This window comes from Schistocerca americana, chromosome 1, assembly GCF_021461395.2.
Source record: "Schistocerca americana isolate TAMUIC-IGC-003095 chromosome 1, iqSchAmer2.1, whole genome shotgun sequence".
Classification (NCBI taxonomy): Eukaryota; Metazoa; Arthropoda; class Insecta; order Orthoptera; family Acrididae; genus Schistocerca; species Schistocerca americana.
In genome coordinates, this window is record NC_060119.1 from 479,039,354 (window position 1) to 479,058,726 (window position 19,373).

General features: G+C 43.8%; 1 protein-coding gene across 5 annotated transcripts in view; it reads right to left on the reverse strand.

Moving 5' to 3' along the window:
* LOC124604147 (uncharacterized protein YJR142W) overlaps window positions 1-19,373 on the reverse strand; it is a 271,445-nt gene that overhangs the window by 228,314 nt on the left and 23,758 nt on the right. For all 5 annotated transcript variants that reach the window (XR_006978592.1, XM_047136454.1, XM_047136453.1 and 2 more), the window contains one exon: window positions 17,204-17,267. Coding sequence is in view for 4 of the 5 variants with exons in the window: in XM_047136454.1 (XP_046992410.1) it covers window positions 17,204-17,267 (64 nt within the window). In the remaining variant the exon portion in view is untranslated. The remainder of the gene's footprint in view (window positions 1-17,203; window positions 17,268-19,373) is intronic.

A 19,373-nucleotide genomic window follows, 5' to 3' on the forward strand; every position in this document is an offset into this window, starting at 1 on the left:
AAAACATGAAATCAGATTACAGTGGCTGGCCAACCACAAGAATAAAAAGGGAAAGCCAGCCACTCTGCAACACATTAAAACCTATACCTAAAAGCACTAGGGTGGAAGACAGATAGGGACAAAGGACATGCGCTAAACCCTACATAGAAGTATAAAACCCACTAACGGATAAAATGTACAACTAAAGCTGCTGTGGAGGCATTGTCGCTCAACACCGGAGGCAGGGTGTTGGGAAAGTTAAAAGTCTGCTGCAGAGCGGCTAAAAGTGGGCAGTCCTGCAAGAGTGTAAGACTGTCATGTGGGAGCCACAGCGACACTGAAGTGGGTACTCGCGACGGAGTAAGTAACCATGTGTTAGCTGCATATGGCCAATGCAGAGCTGGCAGAGGACAACTGATTCCCTGCGAGAGGCCTGCATGGAAGACTTCCACACATTCATAGTCTCCTTAATGACACGCAGTTTGTTGTGTGTGCTGTTACTCCATTCCGTCTCCCAAAGCTGGAAAACCCTGCGGTGTAAGACAGAACACAGGTCAGCTTCGGAGATGCCTATCTCCGGAAGCAGTTTCCACGTCGCCTGTTTAGCCAGCCTGTCGGCAAGTTCGTTGCCAGGGATTCCAACGTGTCCTGGGATCCACACAAACACCATGGAACAGCGGGACTGTTCCAGGGCATAGATGGACTCCTGAATGGACGCTACCAGAGTGTGGTGAGGGTAGCACTGGTCGATAGCTTGTAAGCTGTTCAATGAGTCAGTGCACAGGAGAAATGACTCGCCAGGGCATGAGTGGATGTACTCAAGAGCACGAGATACGGCCGCTAGCTCTGCAGTGAAAACAGTGCAGCCAACTGGCAAGGAGTGCTGCTCAATATGTCCTCCATGAACATATGCGAAGCCTACGTGACCATCAGCCGTTGAGCTGTCAGTGTAAACTGCTTCAGAGCCCCAGAACACGTCAAGAATCGAGAGGAAGTGACAGCGGAGAGCGGGGGGTTTAACGGAGTCCTTAGGGCCATGCAAAAGGTCCAGACAAAGCTGCGGCCAAAGTTTACACCATGGAGGTGTACGAGAATGGACCGCAAGTAGAGGTGGTAAAGGGAAGGACTCCAGTTCGGAGAGAAGGGACTGCACGCAAACCGCAATCGTTAGCCCCGATCTGGGCCGCCAATGCGGGAGATGGACTGCCACGGGTGGGAAAATGAGACGGTAATTCGGATGCTCAGGGGAACTATGAAAGTGTGCTGCGTAACTGGTGAGCAGTTGTGCACATCTGATCTGCAGTGGAGGGACACCAGCCTCTACCAGTACACTGGTCACTGGACTCGTCCTAAAAGCTCCTGTCGCTAATATAACCCCACAGTGTTGCACAGGGTCGATTAAATGCAATGCTGATGGTGCTGCCGAACCATAAACCACACTCCCATAGTCAATTAGGAATTGGACAAGGGCTGTAGAGCTGCAGCAGTGTACAGCAATCTGCACCCTAATTGGTGTTGTCAGGCAACGAAGGGCATTGAGGTGCTGCCAGCACTTCAACTTAAGCTGCCGAAGATGAGGGAGCCAAGTCAATCGAGCATCAAAAACCAGTCCTAGGAATTGATATGTCTCCCCTACAGTGAGTGTATCATCATTAAGGTAAAGTGCGGGTTCCGGATGAACGGTACGACACCGAAAGAAGTGCATGACACACCCAACTTTGCGGCTGAAAACTGGAAGCCGTGGGCTTGAGCCCATGACTGTGCCTTGTGGATGGGTCCCTGGAGGTGCTGCTCAGTAACAACAGTACTGGAGCAGCAGTACAAAATGCAGAAGTCGTCTGCATACAGAGAGGGTGAGACGGAGGGCCTGACAGCTGCTGCTAGACTGTTATTGGCCACTAAAAATAGAGACACACTCAATACAGAACCCTGCGAGACTCCATTCTCCTGGATATAGATGGAACTGATGAGGCTGATGGGCCTATAGCTATCCACATCAAGCGGGCTTTTATCAGGGTTGAGCAACGGAATTATGGTGCTCTTCCGCCATTGTGATGGAAAGACGTCATCGCACCAGATCCAGCTGAAGATGACAAGAAGATGTCGCTTGTAGTCAGATGAGAGATGTTCAATCGTCTGGCTGTGGATGCGATCAGGCCCAGGAGCTGTGTCGGGGCAATGTGCAAGTGCACTGAGGAGCTCCCACTCTGTAAATGGGGCGTTATAGGAGTCACTGCAGCATGTAGTGAATGAGAGGAGGTTCCCTTCCAGCCGCCGTTTGAGTGTGTGAAAGGCTGGGGGGTGGGGGGGGGGGGGGGGTAATTCTCCAATGCAGAGGCTTGAGCAGGCCCAGGAGCTCGGCAACTGTGTTTGTGTTGGTACATAACTTGCCATTTATGGAACACCGGGGACAACTGTTGGGGCCTGGTACCTGAAAAGACGTTTGATCTATGCCCAGTCTTGGGGAGGTGCCGTGTGGCATCCAATGGTGGAGACGTATCTCTCCCGACACTCCTCCTTCCTTTGTTTGATAAGGTAGCGAACATTGGCACGAAGCCGTTTAAAGGCTATGAGGTGCTCCAGGGAAGGGTGCCACTTATGCTGCTGTAGTGCTCACCGATGCTCCTTAATTGCTTCAGCGACTTCCGGCGACCACCAAAGGACTGCCTTATGCCTCGGGCACCCTAAAGAGTGAGGGATCGCGTTTTCTGCCGCAGAAACAATTGTGCTAGTCACCTGCTCAACCATCACACTGGTGTTACTGTATGGGGGAGATTCAGCTGTGACAGCAGAGGTGAAAGCTCCCCAGTCTGCTTTGTTCGAGGCCCATCTGGGCAGGCATCCATGCGCCTGACGCTGGGGCAGTGACAGGAAGATGGGGGAGTGGTCACCACCACATACGTCATCATGCGTTCTCCAGTGAATAGATGGGAGAAGTCCTGGGCTGCAAACTGATAAATTAATGGCCAAGTAACTACCATGAGCCACACTGAAATGTGTGGCTGCCCCAATATTTAAGAGGCAGAGGTCGAATTGCGACAGTAAAGTTTCGACATATCTGCCTCAACCAGTAAGCATGGTGCCACCCCAGAGGTTATGGGCATTAAACTCTCCCAGAAGTAGGAAAGGTTTAGGGAGTTGATCAATCAGTGCAGCTAATACATTCAGGGGTACAGCACCATCTGGAGGAAGATATACATTGCAGATAGCTATTTCCTGTGTCATCCTTTTCTGACATCCACAGCATCAAGAGGGGTTTGAAGGGGCACATTTTTTTTTTTTGGTTTGTGGTTTTAGGGCGCAAAACGTCTATGGTCATTAGCGCCCAGCCCGTGACGTAGGAAACAGGAAAAAAACGAAATTTAAAACCAGCAGCAATGGGAACAAAGTCATAAAATTTGAGAAACTAAAGGCAGAAGGAATGCTTAAAAATCCACTATGGATAGGGGTTGGTCGTCCCCAAAAAAGCTTCAAATGACTGACGTCATTTCACTGTCACTAATAAAATGGAGAACGCGGTTGGCTGAGCGCGTGTCATCTGCTAAAATCGACGATAGATCAGGCGATAGCTGTAGACGGGAGCGTAACGGATTAAAATAGGGGCATTCAATTAAAAGGTGTCTGACCGTCCACAGCTGAGAGCAGTGGGGACAGAGTGGGGGAGGATCACCGCTTAAAAGATGTCGATGGCTAAAAAGACAGTGCCCTATCCGGAGTCTAGTTAAAATTACCTCCTCCCGACGACGCGTTCGGGAGGAAGAGGTCCAAGCGCAAGGAAGGGCTTTCACTTCCCGCAATTTATTATGGGGAAGTGTTGACCAATGCGCATGCCATAAATGAGCAACTCGGCGACATAAACCGCTCCGTAGATCGGTAATGGGAAGCGACTGAATAGCTGGCCAAGGAAGAGAGACTGCAGCCTTGGCCGCTATATCGGCCGCCTCATTCCCACAGATACCAGCGTGTCCCGGGAGCCAGAGGAACGCCACCGAGACGCCCCCCAGGTGGAGCAAGCGCAGACAGTCCTGAATCCGGTGGACCAGAGGGTGCACAGGGTAAACAGCTTGGAGACTTAGGAGAGAGCTGAGAGAATCTGAGCAGATTACGTACTGTATCCGCTGATGGCGGCGGATGTAGTGGACAGCCTGGAGAACAGCGTAAAGCTCCGCAGTATAAACAGAACACTGGTCAGGAAGCCGAAAGTGATTTGGGGTGTCGCCAACAATATAGGCACTCCCTACGCCTAACGATGTTTTCGAGCCGTCGGTGTAAATAAATGTGGCGTCCGTCATTTGCGCACATAGAGCAGCAAATGCCCGACGGTAAACAAGTGTAGGGGTACCATCCTTGGGAAATTGACATAGGTCTCGGAGCAAGTCGATCCGGGGACGGAGCCAAGGCGGTGCTGTACCCCAAGTTGTCAAGAAGGTTTTAGGAAAGCGGAAGGAAAGAGAATGGAGCAGTTGACGGAAGCGGACTCCCGGGGGTAGTAGGGAGGAGGAGCGGCCTGCATACCCGACATCAAAGGAGGCGTCGAAAAAAAGGTCATGGGCTGGATTAGCAGGCATGGAAGACAGATGGCTAGCATAACGACTCAGAAGGACTGCCCGCCGATTGGACAGCGGAGGTTCAGCAGTCTCAGCATAAAGGCTTTCCACAGCGCTGGTGTAAAAAGCTCCAGACACTAAACGTAATCCACGGTGGTGGATAAGGTCGAGACGCCGAAGAATAGATGGCCGAGGAGAGGAGTAGACTATGCTTCCATAATCCAATTTCGAGCGCACTAAGGAGCGATAGAGGCGGAGAAGGACCACTCGGTCCGCTCCCCAGGAGGTACCATTCAGGACACGGAGGGTGTTAAGGGAACGCAGACAGCGAGCCGAAAGATAGGAAACGTGGGAGGACCAGCACAGTTTTCTGTCAAACATAAGACCCAAGAATTTAGCGACGTCGGAAAACGGAAGGTTGACAGGACCTCGATGTAAGGAGGGCGGAAGAAACTCCTTACGTCGCCAAAAATTAATACAAACGGTCTTACTGGGTGAGAAACGGAAGCCGGTTTCGATGCTCCACGAGTGGAGGCGATCGAGACATCCTTGAAGACATCTTTCAAGAAGGCTGGTCCGTTGAGAGCTGTAGTAGATCGCAAAATCGTCCACAAAGAGGGAGCCCGAGACATCAGGAAGGAGACAATCCATAATGGGATTAATGGCGATGGCAAACAGTACAACACTCAGCACGGAGCCCTGGGGTACACCGTTTTCTTGGGAGAAAGTACGGGAGAGAGTAGTGTTCACCCGCACCCTAAATGTGCGCTCTGCCATAAATTCGCGAAGAAAAAGGGGCAGCCGGCCCTGAAAGCCCCAAGAGAACAGTGTGCGGAGGATGCCTGTCCTCCAACAGGTATCGTATGCTCTCTCCAGGTCAAAAAATATTGCTACCGTTTGGCGTTTCCGGAGAAAATTGTTCATGATATAAGTGGAGAGAGCAACAAGATGGTCAACTGCAGAACGATGTTATCGGAATCCGCATTGGGCTGGTGTTAAAAGACTGCGGGATTCCAGCCACCAAGCTAAACGGTAATTCACCATACGCTCCAAAACCTTACAGACACTACTCGTGAGAGAAATGGGGCGATAACTAGAGGGGAGATGTTTGTCCTTTCCAGGTTTCGGAACGGGAACGACAATGGCTTCCCGCCATCGCCTGGGGAAGGTACTGTCGGTCCAAATGCGATTATAGAGGCGAAGGAGGTAACGCAGACTATGGGTTGATAAATGCAGCAACATTTGGATATGGATACCATCCGGTCCTGGGGCGGAGGAGCGAGAAGAAGAGAGGGCATGTTGGAGTTCCCGCATGGAGAAAACAGTATTGTAGCTTTCGTGATTTTGAGAGGAGAAAGCAAGATGTCGCACTTCCGCTGCACGTTTCTTCGGGAGAAACGCTGGCGGGTAATTTGAAGAGCTCGAAATCTCAGCAAAGTGCTGACCCAATGAGTTAGAAATTGCGACGGGGTCCACTAAGGTATCATGCGCGACAGTGAGCCCAGAGACCGGGGAGAAACTAGGCGCGCCTGAGAACCGTCGAAGCCGACTCCAAACTTCCGAGGAGGGAGTGAAGGTGTTAAATGAGCTAATAAAGAATTTCCAGCTTGCCTTCTTGCTATCGCGGATGACGCGACGGCATCGCGCACGGAGCTGCTTATATCGGATACAGTTGGCCACAGTTGGATGGTGACGGAAAATGCGAAGAGCACGTCGCCGCTCACGTATTGCGTCACGGCACGCCTCGTTCCACCAAGGAACTGGGGGGCGCAGGGGCAATTCGGAGGTGCGTGGTATTGAACGTTCCGCAGCTGTGAGAATAGCGTCGGTAACATGTGTGACCTCATCGTCGACGCTGGGAAAGCGACGGTCATCGAATGTCGCTAGAGATGTAAAAAGTGTCCAATCGGCTTGGGCAAACTTCCAGCGTCGCGAGCGCATATATGGCAGGTGAGGCTGCAGTCTAAGAACACATGGAAAGTGGTCACTCGAGTGTGTATCATCAAGGGCGAACCATTCGAAGCGCTGAGCTAGCGGAACAGTACCGACCGCAAGGTCCAAATGAGATAAATTTGTCATGGAGGCAGACAAAAATGTGGGGACCCCAGTGTTGAGGCAGACTAGATCCGCTTGGTGGAAGACGTCTAGCAATAGGGAGCCACGTGGACAAGGATGCGGAGATCCCCAAAGCGGGTGGTGGGCATTGAAGTCCCCAACCAGCAAATAGGGGGGTGGAAGCTGATCAAGAAGATGAAGGAGATCAGCTCGTGCCATTGGTGTGGACGATGGAATGTATACCGTACATAGAGAGAACGTGTATCCAGAAAGGGAAAGACGGATGGCGACAGCTTGGAAGGAACTGTTTAAGGGGATTGGGTGATAATGGAGAGTTTCATGGAGAAGAATCATGAGTCCTCCATGGGCTGGAGTGCCTTCAACAGAGGGGAGATCATATCGGACGGACTGAAAATGAGGGAGAACAAAGCGGTCATGGGGACGCAGCTTTGTTTCCTGAAGACAGAAGATGACCGGCGAGTAGGATCGTAAGAGGATCGACAATTCATCCCGATTGGCTCGAATGCCGCGGATATTCCAGTGGATAATGGACATAGGGTGAACAGAAAATGGAGGAACGTGACCAAGGGTGCTGTCAACTCAACGACTGCTCAGAGCTTGCGACCGACAGCATGGAATGGCATTCAGTCGAAGGCAGAAGATCCTGATCCATAGGTTGGTCAGGAGCAGCTCCTGCCACCAGCGATCGGCCGGTTGACCGCCCACCAGCAGAAGGGGCACATGTTAACTACAGACTGAGTTTAGGACATAAACACAAACTACACCTGACACACTATTATAGTCGCTACAGTTCCTGTAAGATCCCTTACAGCTGCAGAGGGCAGGACTCCGCATTGCTGGGAACCAGGTTTCCTGGAGGGCAATGCAGATAGCAGGTGTAAAGCTTACCAGTTTCCTTAAGCCAGGCGGTCAGGCGAGATCTAGGTCCTCAGTGGATGCCAAAATCTCCACCCCATCCTCAGCCGCAGAGCTTGCAGGTAGCGGTGGTTTGGGTGCCACCACAATTTCCTTGGTCTTAGGGGTTTTCTTTTTGGATTTCTCTTGCTGCTCCTTGGGTTTCCCTGGCTGGGAGGACTTCACTGGCTCAGTCTCCTGGACTGAGGACGAGCATGAAGCCCTATGGCCAGCTGCTTTTGGGCTCTTCAGCCACTGGCGGGTGTCGTCTTTCCCACTAGAAGAAACCTGGGAATGGAGAGTGACCCAAGGGACCTCTTCCTAGTGAGAGAAGCTGAAGAAGACTTACGCTTCTCTGGCTTAGAAGTGGGAACAGACATCCCCGATGGTTGGTGTGGGGGGGTGGGGGGTGAGGGTGGGGGGTGTTGCTCCCGAAGTAGGTGGTGCAGGAGCAGCAGGGAGGGAAATGCCCCCCACCATCAAGGAGGCAGGTGTAGTCTTCCAGCTCTGAGTGGTGACCTGGGATGGCAGAGCTGATGGTGCCAGAACTGTTGCAGCGGCAGCTTAAGACAATGTCATATGCACAGGATGCAGGAATTCAAATTTTCTCTTAGCCTCAGTGTAGGTCAGTCTGTCCAGGGTCTTGTACTCCATGATTTTCCTTTCTCTCTGGAGAACCCTACAGTCAGGCGAGCAAGGCGAACGGTGCTCACCGCTGTTGACAGAGATGGGAGGCAGAGCACATGAAGTATTGGGATGTGATGGGCGTCCACAATCTCGGCATGTGACGCTGGAAGTACAGCGGGAAGACATATGGCCGAACTTCCAGCACTTAAACCACCGCATTGGGGGAGGGATACAGGGCTTTACATCACAACGGTAGACCATCACCTTGACCTTCTCGGGCAATGTATCGCCCTCAAAGGCCAAGATGAAGGCACCGGTGGCAACCTGATTATCCTTTGGACACCGGTGGACATGCCAGACGAAATTTACACCTCGGCACTCTAAATTGGTGCACAGCTCATTGTCGGACAGCAAAAGGAGGTCTCTGTGAAATATGATACCCTGACCATAATTAAGCTCTTACAGAAACATCCCCAGCTTGTCACAAGTGAGTAACTCCCGTGACTGGGTAGAGGAAGCTGTTCTGATCAAGACTGACCCAGATTTCATTTTGGACAAGCCCTCCACCTCCCCGAACTTGTCCTCTAAATGGTCAACAAAAAACTGAGGCTTCATCATCATGAAAGATTCCCCATCAGCTCTCGAACATACAAAGTACTGGGGCAAATAAGATCCGCTACCATCCTTAGCCTGACGTTCCTCCCATGGTATGACTAGGGAGGGAAATGATTTGGGGTCGTGCTTCTGTGTGTTGAATTGAGCTCATGATCGCTTAGAGGCTGTTGGTGTTTCACAACCAGTAGGAGATGATGGACTACGCTTCATTGCGTGTCATCTGCCCCGATGCCACCCACACCGACCAGGGGCCCTCCCCATGGGTGCCACCCAGCTACAGCACATCCTGGCAGGATGGCCATTGCCGGGAGTCCCAATGCCCCAGGTGGAAGAGCATCTACCCCTTGGCATGCATGGGGAGTTAACGGCGCATGTATCACCAGAGCTATCCCTGTTTGGTCAGGGGGCAACAACCAACAGAGTATGTGGCGGCCCCACCACAACGGACTGGCTACCGTGCTGGATATCACGTGCAAAGAAGTCCATTGTCATCATCGACGCAGAAAGCGTCACTGCATGGTGCATGGTGGATGGTGGAAAACGCACACAGGAAGGTGTCCTCGCACAAAAGATGGAGAATGGGCAGACTGCAATGCGGCGACGAGAAAGTGGGCTAAAGATCTCAATGCATGATGGACACTATACACCTCGTAAGGCGCCCTTCCCCAATTGGCTCGCTCTTCGGGAAAATTTTGAAGAATGGAGGTCAAATCCTACAGGGGACCATCACATGAAGGCCAAAACGTGTGAAACTCCTTTTAGTTGCCTCATACGACAGGCAGGAATACCTCGGGCCTATTCTAACCCCTGGACCCGCAGGGGGGACAACAGACTGAAAATAAGAACGATGTCAAAGATAATCTAATCATATAACAGAACTGATATGAATGGAATCAACAAATCAACAAAGGAGCTCTTCTCCATCTGTTTACTTCTTAACACTCGCGCCCCCCCCCCCCCCCCCCCCTCCCCACCGCCGCCACTCGAAAAGATATCTGAACATAACAATGTAAATCATTTTTAATGCACTTTCTTACAATGATGTTCGTGAATATTGTGAGTCAACGCCTTTGTTACAATTCTGATTATTTTTATTGGTTGAAATGTATCAAATGCAAATCGTTCAATCCATTACTTTCCCTGATGAAACAATGTGTTATGGCAGTGTGTTTTGTTCTGTATTTGTCTGTATGATTCTTGGAGTGTATGATTGCTGCTTGTTTATCACACCAGAGAGATGTTGATTCTCTAATCAGTTCTTTCAAGTTAAGGCTCTTCAGTAATTCCCTCATCCCTACCACCTCTCTTGCACAGGCTGCCACTGATACACATTCTGCTGCCTTTGTGCTCAATGCAACTACAGTATGTTTCAGACTTTTCCAGTACTATGGTGATCCTGCCAGTAATATTACATATCCCATAATACTTTTGCAACCATCTATACGAGTAGCCCAATCAGCATCAGCGAATGCTTCAAGTACTTGACCACTGGGATAATAAGTGAGTTCGCAATGCACTGTTTCCTTCACTTGTCTTAGTAACCTTTTTGCTGCATTCAAATGGTTCATATTAAATTTGAACAATACTGTCACAACTTTGCCACCGAGAAAGCTACATCTGGTAGAGTCTTCTGTGAAAAGTAAAGGAGTCCACCAATAAGCTCATGATATACAAGATTTTTAACTTCTTCATCACTAGGGATCGGAACAATTGGTATTTTGCGATAAATGCGAAACAGATGTGAATTCTGTCTCACAATGCAAAAACGTGATATTACTTAATAGATGCTGTTTCAAAGTTAATTGTACTTATACGAGCTATTTATCAGAGATAGTTTGAAACAGATTTTCTGCATGCAATATCAAAAATGTAAGCAGTTACTGGTATTGCACATCATGTGGTGAAGCCCAATTTGGAAAGATTATATGTGCAAAAACCTACATGCAAAATGTAGTGTATGGGCGCAATGATGTATCAATGCACTCAATCATCTGCTGCCACGCCAATGTGGATGGTTGAATGGTCTGTTTAAGATACACACTATGTAATGCAACTAACTACTCAGCCATGGGACCTAGTATTTTATACAAAAGAAACACATCTGTTTTTTCACTTAAGCTTAAAATATAGTAAAATACGGGAAGTTTTAATGTGGCAAATTAGGTGGTGGATGCTTTGAGCTGTAATTGCATTGAATACCACTAGAGGTCGGGCCTGAACTACATTGTTAACAACACACTAACTTCAACAAGCAATTGCGCACAGCTGTCCCTGAACACTTTTTGTTGTGCATTGCTCAGTGTTTGTTTTTTTTCTTTCTTTTTTTTTTTTAATAACTGCAGCAACTAATCCTGGTCTATCACAGATTTTGATTATGACCCTTACAACGCCAGAAGAGATCAGCGATCCCTGTGACAATGTGTCAGTTCTGCTGTAGGCTGCTGCCTGCGAAATGGAGGCGGGATTTGTTTCCCTGCACCACTCCTTCCCCTATAGTGGTCAGAATTCTAGTCTGTTTATGCTCGCACCATCTGGTAAATAGCCTATAGTGCCCACCCTCTGCGCTATAGCAACTGGAAATAAAATCTGTAATGATTTCTACAGCACCAAAATTATTCCCTTAACATTAAAATCAAGTCACCGTACGTTCGGTTCTACTTCTATGTTGAAGTGCCTTGTCAGTTCTACCTGTAGCATTGTCAGGCATGGGTCATAGGGCTATGAGTGCCCACGAAATGTCGAAATCAGTAATCTGCAGATTTTTTAATCTTCAAATTGAGCAGGGAAAGTCAGGAACCACCTTATATTGGAGACACCGTCACTTAACTGATAGGAAAATACTGCTGCTTTTCAACAGGGCAATCATTTTTGTAATCTTAAATGCAGCCAAATGAAGAAAAAGGCCATTTCAGAAGAAAACAGTACTGAAGTTTTTTCAAAAGCAAACATTCCAGTCAAAACATTCACAATCAGCACTTTTTTTGACAGTTTCAAATAACTAATAATTTGTTTGTCTTTGTTTAGCATGACAATCTTTTAAATTTGTCAGTCTAATCATTAACAAACAAAGAAAACAGATGGGAATTTCATGAAAAATAGATGCAAATTTTGCAAAAAATAGATGTGAATTTTGCCAAAAATAGAAGCTACATTTTCTGGTCCCTACTCATCACACTTCTCATCAAGGAAATTCAGTTTCATTTCCATCAGGGTCTTGGCTGCCTTAGCATTCTGAAGTCCAAATCTATCAAGTAGTTGACTGATGAACTGCTTCTGAGAAAGACTAACTCTTACATCTTCACTGTTCTCAAATTTCACTCCTAACACGTCTGATACCATGCCCATGTGCTTGGTTTCAAAGCAACTTTCTAAAAGAGTTTTTACCTTTTGCCGCATCTCTTCATTTTGTGCAAATGCAAGCACATCATCCACATATAGAGACAGAAGAGCTTTTCCTTTCTTTGCATTTAGCTTGTTGACACATGAATCTGTATCCTTTTGAATAAATCGGAATTTTTCTAGCGCGCTATTTAAATGATAATTACAGCATCTGCCACTTTGTTTCAGTCAATATACTGACTTGTTTAACTTGCAAACCAAACTTTTTGGCTCTTCTTGATGAAACTTCTGGATGGAGCATATATACCTTCTATTTACTATGCAGAAGCGAAAGGCACTCTTCACATCATACTGACCAATATGACAATTTTTCTCAACGTTGGCTGCTATCAATAGATGAATCATTTTGAAATTTGAAATAAGAGCATGAATATCATTATAGTCTACGCCTTTTAATTGACTAAAACCCTTTGCGAGTAAATGAGCTTTAAAACTCTGCTTCTCACCAACTGTCTTCTTTCTACATGTCCCTCTTTTTTTTTCATATAGGAATTACACCAGATGGTAGCTCAACCAATTTCTAAGCATCATGATTCTCCAGGGAGTTAATTTCTTCATTTATTGCTGCTATCCATTCCATTGCCTCATTGGAATTAATTGCTTCATGATAGGATAATGGTTTTTCACTGTTCCTTTCTCGCACAATGTGTATTTGTGCTTCTTTAACATAAGCTTTCTCTTTGGAAAGAAGTGTCATTGGATGACATTTGCTTAAATGTGTTTTTTCTTTTGTTACATTCATTCTTGGCCTGTATCCACTTTGTTAAGTTTCAGCACATTCCACAAATTCCCGATTATCTTCAGTTTCTTCCAAACTTTCCTCCTGATATGAGAAACCATAAAATTTCTCTTCAGTGTTAGAATCTTCTCTTTCACTTTGTATTTATGCTTCAATACTTGGAAACGATAATGTTCTGTATTTGTACAGTCCAATAGAGTCTTTCTGTTTCTTATTTTCATTTGAGCATTAACCATTCAAAAACTCTTTGCATATAAATTCCCTGGATTCTACAAACTGTTTTGTTTCTGGCATCCAGATCCTGTCTCCATAGCCATATGGAGAATATCCTATAAGAACACCTTCTTCTGCCCATGTGGATAATTTAGAACAACGTCTTTCTTTGGGTAGGTGAACAAAAACTTTGCATCCTATCACATGTAAATCTCTCACACTAGACTTTTACCTGTCTGCGATTCATAAGGCATTTTTTCATTGTTGTGGCTATTTTTAACACAATTTTTTATGTATATCACAGTGTACGCCAGCTCAGATCAAGAACACTATGGTAAATTACTTTCTAGCAACTGTGACCTTACCATATCCATTAACATGTTTTTGAGGCATTCACCTGTACTGTTTTGCTGTTGTGTGTATGTCACTGTTATTTCATGCCAATTCCTTCAGATTCACAGAACTGCGACCATTTGCACAAACCAAATTCTAGGCTACTGTCCATGTGAATTCCCTTAAGTGTCTTCCGGTTTGAATCCTCCATTTCTTGAATTCTTCAAATACTTCACCCTTATTTTTTAAGAAAATACTCATAAAATATCTATTGCTTCCAAAACTTGGAACACCAACAGGTCACATGAGATCATCATGAACAAGCTTTGAAGTGGCTGTTTGTTCCTTCGAGTCTTGTTTACCGTTTTCAGAAATGATCTTTGTGTTGATTTACCTACCATACAACCATCACAGAGGTTAAATAACCTTTTCCACAGTCTAATCCTGGGACTGCTTCCTTTCTTATCATGTTGTTTACTGAATGCTTACTAACATGCATCATTCAACAGTGCCATAAGTATAGCGATTTTGTGTTAAATTCATTATTCTCTATGTTTATTTACCTGTCAACTGCACATAGCTTCAAATTTATGTAATATAAATGACCTTTCTGTCGAGTTTTAATCAGCAGTCTTCCAAACTCATCATGGATATAGCAACCTTCTCTGTCTAAAATGACTTTTTACCGTTTTCAATGACCTGCCTCACAGATAAGACTGCATGGTCGAACTCTGTCACAAGCGGTGTTAGCTATGAATTCCTTAGCCAAATCTTCATTATTAATTGTCTTCGGCCTTACTGTACCTTTTTCCATGGCCTCTGTTTTTCTGCGATCAACTAAGGTTATGATCTCAGCCAAAATATTTTTATCAAGAGCTGATAAATAATTTTCATTCGGAGCCACGTGATGAGTTGCTCCAGAATCCACTTTTCAGTTACCACATTCAATTTAACTGTGCCAAGGCAGCACTCATATCAACATCATCTAGTTTCTTTTGTTCCTTTTTTTAAGTTTACCTTTTCTAGATTTTGTGACAGTTATAACAAACAAAACTACCCCTCTATTTTTCTCTGTTTGTTCCTGTCCTTTGCCACATTCCATAAGTGGCGTTGTCCACTACTTCTGATTACCAGTATTAACTTTCGAGGACATTACAGAATGTTTACCTTCACTGTATTCGTAATGTCTAGCATCTTCAGCAAGTAAATGGCATTTAACTGTAGCACACTTAAAATCAATATCTGGCAAACAGCACAAAGCCGTAACTACTGCATCCCATTCATCTTGAAGTTCACACAGAATAGCCATTGCTAAATCTTCGCCTTCAGTTTTGTCACCAACATTCACTAGATCCACTACAATTTTGTTTATCAGTCCTAGATAATTTTCCAGAGTCACAATTCTTCACTTTTAGTGAGTATAACTTCCATCTTAGTTTCACAGTGTGAAATTTGCTATTCATTGGGGCATGTAATTTTCAAAGTTCTTCCAATACTATTTTTGGATTTGACAAATTTCGTATACACATTAGCTACCTGTCACAAATGCAAAGTACAACTCTTGCTAAAGCCTTACCTTGACGTGTCATATATGCCTTTCTTATAAGCGGTTGAAGCACCTTCACCAGCTTCCATCTCACCAGGCTCAATTACAGTCCACAAATAAGACTCTATTAGAATAATTTTCACCCGATACATTCAAGAAGCGTAATTCACTACACTCAGTTTCTCAGTATAGTGTGTCTGTTATCCTTCAGCTCTATGTATTTCATTACTTATTTTACTGCATTTTTCTTTTCTGTGAGATTATCAAACACAGCTCAGTGTCAATTAACGTTTCCCAAATGCAAAGAATGAAAAGTAGGCAACCAATATCGGCAAATATTTCGTCTTTGCCATAAGGATGTGTTTTAGATCAGCTAATTGACACTAACACAGTTTTTGTTTTCTTTGTTAGCACAACTGTGCCCATAACCATTCTTACATTGGAATAAAACTGTTGTACCACACTCATTACATTTACTAAGGGAAAAACTGCATATACCAGAAAGTAGTAACAGAACAACATTAAAACAAGGTATTGATTGTCTTCTTAAATACTGTCAAAGATAATCCAATCCCATCACAGAAACGGAATGAATGGAATAAATATAGGAGCTCTTTTCCACCTGTTTATCACTTAAACATTTCCACCGCTTGGGGTCGCTATCAACCAAGCTTAACAACAAATATCGAACCAATTCAGAGATGTACTGCCAGGACCATACAGTTCAGTAGAATCCCTATTAGAGGTTTGAAAGAAATGCTCGGTAATCCTTGGAAGAAAGATGAAGTAGTTGTTGCAAAATCCTGTTGAATAAATTTTGAGAACCTGCATTCAAACGAGACTGTGAGACTATTACATTGCAATCACTACATATTTCTCATAGAGACTATAAGAATACGATAAGAGAGATTAGAATACATATAGAGGCATATATGCAGTCGTTTATCCCCTTGCTCAACAGTCAACTGGATTATGACAGAAAATCACTAATACTGGTAAGCTGTACCTGCCTTCACAAACTGTGCAGTTGTTCTACTGAGTAATTTGCAGATTTTACAATGTTCACATAAACATTTTGCAAATATTGCTAGGAAATGTGAATCTAAAGTGGCCCAGCACAAATCTGGTTACAAGTCTGTTAGGATATATTCAAAAACAAAAGTAAGTTATTTCTGTGAAATGTTTTACTGTGACAACTGGCAAATACTAGATCACTGTACTCCTATTTCCACTGTGTATTGAGCAGTGTAATATGAACGATCTGTACTAAAATACTTCATTTGCCTCAACATCTTGACAGGAAAAAAAAGAGGGTGTAAAATACAACAGAATACTAGGACATTTGTGAAGTATCACTTGCAACAAACCTTCTTCCAAATAATTGAGCCATTTACAAAATAATACAGTCGTGCAGGATACATTATGCATCCAGCTATCTTTGTTTCTTCTTCTACAACTGATAAATGGAATAGGGATACAACACTTCTCTTCTGTTTGTACAGGCATAGTTATTGTACTTGAAAATGTTGAAAAACACCCCAAAACTCAAAGTTTGTTTATGACTCCAAATCAACTATTAATTATTGTAACAACAGCTTTTCATACAAACTGAACACATAAGTGAGTCAAAAAGATGGAAGAGTCCTAAAAGACTAACCCAACAACAATTTTTTCACTGAATTTTGCTACCTATCATCGAACTGAGGTTTAAAAGATCGGGAAAAGAACAAATTACGAGTAGCTTTTATGTGGAACTTCAAATAGCTGTAAATGGTATCAAAAAATTAAGACTCCTTACATAATAAAATAGAGAAACAAAGTAACTTTTATCTATGAAATTTGATTTCAATGAATAATATTGTTTCATTACAATCAAACAGGCAAAGTGAAGCACAATATCATCATGCCACTCTTAACATAATCTTGATTCCTCGTTTGAGATATTCACAGATGCATTACATAATCTGAAGTACTGGTGTAATTGAGAAAGGCTACACAGCACCATGGAGATAAACATGTTAACACTTTCTAGCAAGATCATAGCTGTATGAAGCCATCCTAGCTGTGTGTGTGTGTGTGTGTGTGTGTGTGTGTGTGTGTGTGTGCACGCGCGCCCACAAAACTGCATGGAAAGAAAAAAAGAGAGAGAGAGAGATTTTTTTAGCTGCTCAATATAGTGATAAACTGACTTTACTCATTCTCTTGTGAAAAACTCAGTTAAACTATTTTACTTACAAGTGGCTGAACGGTCCATCTTAAGAAGCGCTTTGGATGCATATGCAGCACAAACTTCATAACACTGGAAACAGATACAATAAAAATGAATTATCATAAATACATTTTAAGATTATTTCAGTATCTATGAATTTCAATCAACTGCTCACATATGGAGATGGAAAGATAAAAAATGGGAAAGAAAGGTTTTAAATGGACAAGAATGAGTTGTATAAAATGGGTAACAGCAATATTTATGCAAATAAATTTATTACTCCTGCATCATTTTACCTAATTACAACAAAACACTGTAATTCGCAAGTTCAAAGACAACAAAGATAGAGCTTTTACATTTTCTGCTTCCCACCTGAAATGAGTCAGAAAGATTACATTAATGCTTCAAAATTACAAAAGTAAAAAGTTAATCAAAAACACGAGTTGTCACAAAGCAGGAATAAGCTATATTATTGTACCCTACTAGCCTCTTAATCTTTTTTAATTTTTTGGGTTAATAAATGTTGTAGTTATGAAACTGTACAGTTCCAATTAATTAATATCTTCCAGTTGTAAATTATTTTGAACAAATAACAATGATCATGTGATGCTGAGGGAATCAAATTAGAAAACGAGACACTTGAAGTAGTTGAAGAGTTTTGCTATTTGAGAAGAAAAATAACGGATTATGGCCAAAATAGAGAGGATATAAAATGCAGACTGGCAATGCAAGAATAGTGTTTCTGTAGAAGAGAAATTTGTTAACATCAAATATAGATTTAAGTATTTGGAAGTCTTTTCCGAAAGTATTTGTATGGAGTGTAGCCACATATGGAAATGAAACATGGATGATAAACTTTTCAACAAGAAGAGAACAGAAGCATTTGAAATGTGGTGCTACAAAGAATGTTATGGATTAGATGAGTAGATCACATATCGAATACAACTGGGGAGAAAAGACATCTGTGGCACAACCTGACTAGAAGAAGGGCTCAGTAGATAGGACACATTCTGAGACATCAAGGGATCACCAATTTAGTAGTGGAGGGAAATGTGGGGGGTTAAAATTGTAGAGGGAGACCAAGACAAGAGTAAAGTGAGAAGATTAAGAAAGATGTATTGCAGTAGTTATTTGTTGATTAAGAGGCTTGCACCAGACGGCTGCATCATACCACTCTTCAGATCGAAGACCACCACCACCACCACCACCACCACCACCACCAACAACAACAACAACAACAACACAATGATCATTAACAGTCACTAATCAATAATGATCACAATGAACTACTGCATTCAGCAGTAACTTTCTTCCAGAGGAACTTAGTGAGCTGTGCAAAGTGAAAAGCCATGTCACACAGCAAAGGCCTATTTTGTGTGTTATGAGTGGTGTTACAAAACTGTCACAGTTTTCTAACTTGACTGACCACCCGAACATTTTATCCATTATAATAAGGTATACCAAAGCTTACAATTTCTTTAGTGAATATCTCGTTTGTACAGGGGTCCAAAGCCTCTATACAGTACTCAAAATAAAACACTGCCCATCACAATCTCCAAAATTTTCCATTTTTTTGCTGCTATTGGCCAATTTTGACTGTGAAGTCATTATCAAGCACATACATTGTATCTCTAAGCTACATGCCCAATGTGACACACAAATTAATCCATCAGTCCTCATATGGAACCGCACATCAACATTAAGACAATCTATATTGAATAGGAACAGAAAGATTGTAAAACATGTGGGAGTATCACATACAATACAGCTTAAAGATGAACTTGACATTTGTCCATTGAAGAACCACATTTCATCATATACGAGCATCAACTTTTACACTTTTTCTTTCAATAAACTTTCCTGAATAGTTGTTTATTAAGATGATCATTTTCATTACCCCTCTGAGTGTTTGTTAATCTCTGTACAGAAAGTACTGTATACACAAGGTGGCATGCAAAATTTCATACATTGAAAATTCTTTGTATAACTTAATAACGCGTGTGTTAATCATCAAGAGTGCGTATGCACATTGAGCATGTGGTGCATTTCTTCTGTGATTCCCTGGAAAACTGTTGCAGTAGCCACTTCCAGTTCCATTAGATTACATGTTTTGTTGTGGTAGACAGTCTCCTTCAAAAGTCCCCATAAGCAATAATCACAAGGATTAATATCCAATCTGTGAGACAGCCATATTGA